The sequence below is a fragment of the Augochlora pura genome, chromosome 5 (genome assembly GCF_028453695.1).
Source record: "Augochlora pura isolate Apur16 chromosome 5, APUR_v2.2.1, whole genome shotgun sequence".
Lineage (NCBI taxonomy): Eukaryota > Metazoa > Arthropoda > Insecta > Hymenoptera > Halictidae > Augochlora > Augochlora pura.
Window position 1 is genome coordinate 12,178,109 of NC_135776.1, and position 9,111 is coordinate 12,187,219.

A 9,111-nucleotide genomic window follows, 5' to 3' on the forward strand; every position below is an offset into this window, starting at 1 on the left:
CATAAGTAAGATAAAACGTAACAGCTTTTGATAGCCTTGACATAACAGTATACAATAGGGATATTAGAAAGAGACATAAACTTGACACAACACCATACAATAGAGATAATAGAAATAGACATAACTTTGGCATAACCGTCTACAACAGAGATATTAAACATAGACATAACTTTGACATAACCCCATACAATAGGGATATTATAAATAGACGTATACAATGCCTAGGCATACTATACAATGCCGAATTTCAAACTTTGTCGGTAACACATTTGATTCCGTTGCTTAACCGAATGCAGCTTCGCATGACTCACTATTTAAACACGAAAATCGAAAGTTTCACGAAGACGCGATTAGTTCTCGAGCTGTTAATTCATATCGCGCGAGTTCTATAATACTACAGTCGGCAGATAGTCGCGTGGATATGTAATTTACGACAGATTGCGACATGATTGCAAAAGTTGAGCTAATGTTTTCTCGACTTTATCTGGTCGACCTGACTCATTTTCTAGCTGCGTGTAGAAAGCATCAATGCTCGGTAACGATTCAGCCCTTAATGTCACAGAATTAGTGGCATTAGCAATTTCCAGGTAGCACCGGGGAAAAGACACTAATCGGCAGATTAGTTTACCTTTGCAAAAAATACGATTCGGTCGCTTTATATACAGATCACTTCTCCCAATGATCTCAATCGTTCCCAAGATGCATACATTACCTTCGCTGGTGGTTTTTGGCTGCTCGATAGTCGTTGTGAGTGCGTTATACACTCCAGGTAAAGTACAGATTATTATTATTAAATTGTTATTAGTTTTATTAATTACTTCTACTAATAATATTAGTAGAATATTATTAGTAAAGACTATTCCTATTATATTATTACTAAAAATAGTCTATTAATATTATTAGTCTACTAATAATATTAGACTACTATTACTAATTGATTACTCTTATTATTATAATAATATTATGGACTAGCATTATTATATTGTTAGCTATTTTTCTATTATTAGTGGAGAGAGTCTACTGATTATAGTCTACTAATATTATTATATCATTAGTAGATTATTATTATATTATACTAATAGTATTATTAGTAGACTATTATTATTATTATTATATGATTTACTATTAGATCATTATATTTCTATGCAAAATAAAAATTGTTTGCATCAATCTTCAGAAATAGAAACCAAAACGCAAGTTGTTTCTTTCAGTAATAATTTTAACAAGGACTGAATTTAATTGCGATTTAACTGAAAACTTTTATGAATATAGTATTTAGCAAACTTCAAATTTCGGCCTTCTTCCTCTATTTCAAGTTAACTTTTACATTAACACTTTATCTTTGTTATAAAAGTTCAATTTCAACAGTTGTTTTTATTTGAATAATAAATATTTTGAGGAACATTGATCTCTTAGCACATGTTTTAGAGTCCAATACAGAAGCTTATACTGAAAAACAAGAAAATAAATAAAATGTTCTGTTTCTGCATAAATACATAAATTAAATGTTTAATTGCATTTGTAACAGTTTTCTTTAAACGGGAGAGATAATATTAATATAATATGTTGATATTTTGTAACTATTTTGTAACTATTGTCTTATTTGCAATCAATTTTGCCATAAAAGCGTGAAATCCAATCTAAACCCAATCTATTTAATAACAATTATCTACTTCCAGGATGTAAATGACGTTGTTTCACAATAAAGTATAAACAAAATTTAATTCTACATATCGGAACATTAAACTGTACCTGTTGACAGACATAAATATCGCAATTATAGTATAGCAACTTGTTTATATATTTACAAACTTGTGAAATAATACACATTCAAATTTTAAAATAATATCTACGGCGAATGACAAATTAGGCACGTATAAAAATACTTTCTACATTGGAAAAATTAACATTTTACTGACAAACCATTCGGTCGCATACATTTATGTTCTTATAGAGTAATTAACATTTTCATATTATCATAACATTAGCATTAAACAATATTTATTCGATCTATTTTATTTTATTAATCGCGAAAGATATCTAATATTTAGAAAATTATATAATAATGTGGGTTCTAGCCTATAAAAAATATTAGTTCGTCTATAAAAAGTATCAAACCAGAAAATTGTTAACACTGTAAATGTTAATAATTACAAAAAAAAAGTGAACTAAACATTGATTACTCAAGATACAAGTTTTCTATACATGTCAGTAGATTGAATAACAACAAATATATTTTTAGTCAATATTTCTTAAACAAATAAAAGTATCGGATTATTTGGCTAAATGAAAATAATTACAACAAATTAAAATTAAAGTATTAGTATCTTATAACTCGTCACTTGTATTAAAAATCACTTTTAATATTTTCAATTTCAGTGCAATGTTTTTTACATCTCATGCCAATATTTTAGCCATATAATTTTATTTGTGGTGCTATTTTTTATCACAATTCATTAGAATGCCAAATTGCTTTGAGCAATGAACATTTATGTAAATTCTTTTTTCTTCGATTCTACTACTACCTCGCCGACAAAAATTATACTTGTTTTCCAGCACTGTATATTCAAAATGTATGTACATTCGTTCAATGGTAATATCAACAGAAAATGTTTTGCAAATATCGAAAAAATAACATCTCTTTTACTCACTTTGAAAAATATCTCATGGCTGGCATCGTGAAGATGTACAAAAACATTGTTGGAGTTTTTCGGAATTAAAAACATAGTGAGTATGTTCTGTTTAGCAAATTATTTTCTCAGGAAACAGAATGACTAATTAAACAATTTTTAATCAGTAGAAGTGCTGCAAATTCAGTAAGAATGTCTAAAATGTTTTTTTAAAAATTGGACTGTTTTAATCGATTTTATTCACGTATTGAGAAAAAAAGTTTGGACGTATAGAAATATTCTGTTTATGTATGCACAATTTGTATTTATACACCGTGCTGTTTAAAAGATATGATAAATAAAATTTGCTTCTCATTTAATGTTAAAACAACAGGATATTAATGGTGATTACTTTGTATTGGTATTTAAAGATAATAACATGCATTCAACAATTATACATGAAATTGTGTTTGGTAATTCAATAAGCAGGGAACAAACAATCTAATATCTAACATCTAGTATATAAAATATAAATACCCATATTATATATAAATATTTAATATATCTAATATACAATTTATCTAATATCTAATATATCTAATCTATCTAATATATTCTAATGTTAAAATATTAAAAATAGTTTTAGCAATTATCGACAATTGCAAATTTTATACACTTTTGGCAACAGTGCATAAGCGGAACACGAAATATTGTAACGTCAAAGTTTAAAGACGAAATCACGATACTTTCAGCTCAGTGAAATTATTAAAAGAAGAACTTTGACTATAAATGCGTCACTTAAATAACTCTTGAAAGTCTCTATCTTGAATACATATACATAGTTTACGAATTAATTTAGCAATGATGCAAATTTTTAGTTTGCATCCAGAACCGTTGTCTGCTTTAACCCTGACCTACATCTCTCAAAACGAGTATTAAAAAAATTTTCTATTATGAACAATTGTACTTACAATTGTTCTTACAATTACAAGGAAACAATTATTAACAGGAAGAAATAAATAATTAGTGCCAGTCTGACAGGTCGGCGATAGTAATTAACACGTTCCGTGCTACGTGTACCACAAAACATAATTCTGCACAATATATCTCCACTAAAAGACGGATACATTATACAAAATGCAATACAGAACAAAGCATATAAATTTGTTCAATTGTTATATACTCAATAATTATTAATTACAAGTAATGGTTGACTTCTCTGAAGCAAGGAATATATAAAAATGGCCTATTCGGACAATTGCTACAAATTGCTGGAAAACAATATTATCTCTGCATATTTACCTGCATTTTTCTCATCTTTTACTTAACAAATTCGAATAAAACAGTTTCTTTTTAATAACCAAAAATTTTCGAACTGACATTAACAGTCGAACTGATCGCAGCACCACGAATACCATAAATGGTATACCTTGTAATAACTACTCTAAATAAACTAATTACTTATCGACTGACAATAATATATAAATTTTTATCCAAAACAACAAATAATCTGCAGATCATCTTAGACAAAAACTGTTTGCAAGGCGCCGATCACGTCGGCTCGTCACAGAACTTGTTTATCAAAGTAATGTACGCGCTCGAATGAAAATTATTGAATAAATTGCGTTACTCCACCATAATACAGCAATTACGAATAGCAAACAGATCGCAATGGCTCTAAAAATACGTAATAAATCGATCTCGAATAGCAGCGAGATAAAAAATAAAACAACCGCCCAGTCGTACAAATAAAAGCGCGAAACAACGTCGTCACGATCGACACAAATACGTGACGACACGACAGCGGCGTCGTCGACGACGTTGAGAAACGATCGAGGAGCTTATCGGTCACACGTGTCGGCGATGACTGTAGCGCGCAGGCGCGTCTATTATTCCGTCTAATTTGAATGTTGTCCAGGGAACTATCAAGGAAAGACCGGTCCGGAGGGATCGCTGGGATCCAGGATCATCGGAGGGGACGTGGCCGCCATAGAGAAATATCCATTCGCAGTTAGTACAATATAAAGCGCGATCGATCTTCACAGTCGATTTGGCATTTAGAAAATCGTTGGGTTTCCGCAGGTCTCGTTGCAGAACAATGGCACGTTTTTTGGGCACCAAGTCGAGCATTTCTGCGGCGGCGGTATCGTCGGGAAAAAGTGGATAATAACGTCAGCGCAGTGCGCTCTCAGGCAAGATTAATATATCGCATTGCCGGCTCGGCTTGCATTTACAATTCCACTCGGTTTCGATACGCGCCCCTTTTTCTTTCTCTCTCGTTCACCTCGTTCCCCTCTGTCGACCGGTTCGCTGTTTCTCACGTTCCACGTCTTTTCTCTCTGCCCGCAACAGGATACACGTGAAGAGCTTTCACGTGAGGGCTGGCACGGCTTGTTATCACGTGGGCGGTGTCATCTACGGCGTTAAAGGCGTCGTAATACATCCTGCTTTCAATCAGCATAATTACGACTACGACGTCGCTATAGTCGAGGTAAAAACGTTTACGAGTATCGTTAAAAAGTTTCCAGCTTTACCGAGGAACTCCCTGCTAAACTTTGTCAAGAATGTTTTTTAGGAATTCATTATACGTTGTGACTTTACTTATCGTTTGACCTTTGTTATGAGGTAAGCGACGTTTTTTTTTCGTCGGTTCGAACCGTTTAACTTTCCAGCTTAATATGACCGAAATAGTTTGACCTTTGTTGAGCATTTTAAACCGTTGCTATTAACTCTTTGCATCAGAATTATACGATCGTCTTTAGACTTGACAATATAAACCCAGATCAGCGATAAGGATGGATACGTAATTCGCGTTATGCATATTCTAATGCATTGCGAAAGATAGATATTGTGTTTATGATTTTTTTGTTTATGCGTCTCTTGGTATTGCGTTATCTTCTATAATACGAAGCTTGTGGAGAAGAACATTAATTAGAGGAATTTTAGGATATTGTTGCATTACTTTCAATTTGTTATTTTTGCTAAAAGAGGAAAATATTTTTGTCAAGATTATATTTTTTTTAATTAACTTAGACAATTTTTACTTTTCATAAATATCCAGAGTCTAGTTACTTGCATTTATGATAGAAATGGATGCAAAAAAAATCCATTAAAAAGAATCTTCTTGGTTCTCTTTAGTGTTCAAAGTTATATTAACACTTTGCCGATTGGTCACTCAGACGTAAGCGTTTAACACTAGCAGTAAACGATATTTATTTTGTCTGTTTTATTTATTTGATTGCATCGTAAAAGATATCTAATATTTAGAAAATTATATAATAATATTGGAGCTTACAGTAGCTTCTATTTTTATATTCCTTCTTTTCTTATTTTTATTAGTTCCTATTTTTATTTTACTTATTTTATTAATTACGAAAGGTATCCAATATGTAAGAAGATAATACAATAATAGTGAAGCTTACAGTAGTACAATCTAACACGTTTAAACGTAGAGTATTAAATACCTAAAATTTAAAGTAACTTCCAAGTGTGATATAACTTTTTAATAACAGCCAACTTTGATATTTAATCTCAGTCAATTGGCCATACTCAAAAGGAACCATTGTAAATATGATAAGTAGGTTTCCAGACTAAGATATCGTTTTCCACAGCTCTCGGAGAGCATAGAATTCGACAAGACGAAGCAACCGATCCAGTTACCGAAGCTGCACTCGGAAATCCAAGATGGTGCCCAGGTTCAAGTGCTCGGTTGGGGCGCCTCTGTGGTAAGAACGATGTCAAAGCTTCCCGGAATGTTCTTTATCTCGCGAGCGGAATATTGCAACCGAGCTGTTTAGTTATTAGGTCCCGTCTCGGACGAACTTTTATGCAGCACCATGCAGAAAATTAATAACGAGGACTGCCGGCAAGCCAACGGAGCTGACGTATTAACGCACAGAATGTTCTGCACCTTATCAGACCACGCTAGCGCCTGTGTCGGGGATTCGGGCTCGCCTCTCATTTTTAACGGCACCTTCTTTGGTAAGTTCTAACGTCTCATTCAAACGATTTCATTAATAACTCGGTGACACTTTAACACATATACGTCCAGTAATTTGTTGTACCGCCATTCACAAAATGTCAGCATTTTTTGACACTATCTGTAGACATGATATGGTCTATAGAAAAACAACGTTACTTGTTCAAAATCATATATTTTTCAGTGAAATGTTGGAAAATGATATAAAACAAAATAAATTTTTAATTTCTTTTACTTTCTGAAGTTATATAATATCCGAACAGCCAGGCGCTTCAACTTTAAATAAAATTCTTCTATACGTAATGCCAAATACTACAATTTTACTTTATTTTTGTTAACATTTACACCGTTATGCGATGCAACTGAACCTGAAACAAGTTCTTTATTGTATTAGCTCTGTTTGGTAAAAATTAGAATTTCATTTACTTACAATTGAAAGAATAAGAAACGATTATTTTCTGTAATATACACATGATGAATTTTCGTCATTTGGCTATTGATGATTGCGAAATCACGAATTTTCGTCATGCGGACGAATATGTGTTAAGATGCGAATTTAATTAATATTAAGTGTACCAGAAAGTTGTCGCATAATATCCATTCAAGTATACACATGTTCATTTGATTGATGAACATTTTTTCAAAAATGGTACCTAGAAATTGTCATCACGCTGACAAGAGGTCATAAGCGACGACGAGAATTATATTGAACTATAAATATTATTAAATATATAAAAAATTTATTATGTTCTTTCACTTTACAAAAATGGACAGAAGTTTCCGATATACCTAATGTTACAGCAGAATTTTTCGCATGTTCTGATCGACTCTAAGTAAAGATTCCAGTGCGTTTTTCAATAAATGTAGATAATATTAAACACGTTCGTCGCCCAGCGCAAATCGCTCGAATTTCTTACCAGGCCCAAATTTGGTAGTTAGGATGCATAAGATAACGTTATACTTTATACATTAAATATAAATTAATGTATAACAAATGTAATAATGTATGAATTTTTAGTATTTTTATTTTGTATATTTTATATTTGCCAGTGCTTATTCCATTAAATTCCTGTGCTACAAATAGAATTTTCATAAATTAAATAAATAAAATCTTGAATAACAAGAGCGTTACCCATATTTGGGTGACGGGACCCCCACAGAAGCATACCTGTCACCCAGACATGGGTGTCGCGCCGACGAACGTGTTAAAGAATTATTTTGTTGTTACCAAATTTCGACATTCATAGATCAATTGGCAAGATCTCAGAATTGTCTTAGTTTTTGTGATCAAGGTTGCGACTCGATTTAGCAGGAAGTTGGAAAGCATGGCAGAAGGGGTACCTTAAAGAGTGGGAAGTTAATGGAAAAACACATTTTGTAGACGTATTAGAAACGGGCGTCGCAGTTGAACACTGACTAAACAAAAACGCCCCTTTCATAGTTTCCAACCTAATAATTTACAATAATACTATATATTTGCTCGCAACAAAAATTGGCTAAATAATATAGAATCGTAAATATTTGAATGCGAATACTATAAGAAAGAAGAAAAATCGACCATAACGGGAAAGTAGACTTTCTAGAATCTTATGTTGTATAATAAATGTTTGTTGTAAGTAATAGTAGTATTATTAACTTCGTCTACGAAATTTATATTTGAATTATCTCATTGCTCCTTTTTAACGTTCCTTCTCTATCATACTCTCCCCACTTTTACTAACTCTGTCTGTAATAATAATTAATATTTGCATAAATATTTATAATCTACGCACTAAACCCTTTGCACTCGACTGCTGACCCGGATACACCACTAAAAATTGTTATATCGTGTAACAATATAACGTTAAAATTGTTAAACGTGTTTATATTTAAATGGTGTTAAAAACATAATTGTATAAGCCGCAAAGTTCAATTTCATATGCAGAAAATGCAATAAATCATATGAAATAGAAATATTATATAGATCAGAAGAAAGTGTTTTGGATTTCAAATTAAAATGGCTTCGAGTGCCAAGGATTAATACTTTTGTTATAATACGTTTCTCTTGTGTATTACAGAGTACATTATTCATTGCATTATGATTTCGCAGGTATAGCATCGTGGAGCCGATCATGCCAATTAGAATATCCAACAGCATACACTGCCATATCCGAAGTCAGAGATTGGATCATCCAAGTGATACAACGTAATTCATAATTATAGCTATAAAATACTTCATCTCATACATATTATTATATCTCTTTTATCTTAAAGTGTTTTCAAACTAATTTGCATATCATTAAAACTTCCATTATAAATAGAAGACGCAATTTTCAATGATATAAATGTCGCTGAAAATAAAGAATATTAATTGTTAATACTGACACTGTCTACGTTTATTTTTCATTTTCTAAACTATTAACACTACTATTATATAATTCTTTGATCATGAAATGTCTTCCGCGATTAATAAACTAAATAATATAAAAATAGAAACTAAAATTTGACATTGTGCTATTATATGTTCCAATATTGTAGGATTAT

The 9,111-nt window shown here is 31.7% G+C and overlaps 1 protein-coding gene across 1 annotated transcript; it reads left to right on the top strand.

Annotated features, from left to right (window-relative positions):
• The first annotated feature begins 528 nt into the window (after positions 1-528).
• Positions 529-8,889, top strand: LOC144470144 (trypsin 3A1). Its single transcript, XM_078181000.1, has 8 exons — positions 529-587; positions 666-769; positions 4,528-4,619; positions 4,692-4,801; positions 4,962-5,100; positions 6,221-6,334; positions 6,407-6,590; positions 8,678-8,889. Exons 1-8 carry the CDS (start codon positions 529-531, stop codon positions 8,782-8,784), a joined length of 909 nt encoding a protein of 302 aa, XP_078037126.1. The 3' UTR covers positions 8,785-8,889.
• Positions 8,890-9,111: the final 222 nt, after the last annotated feature.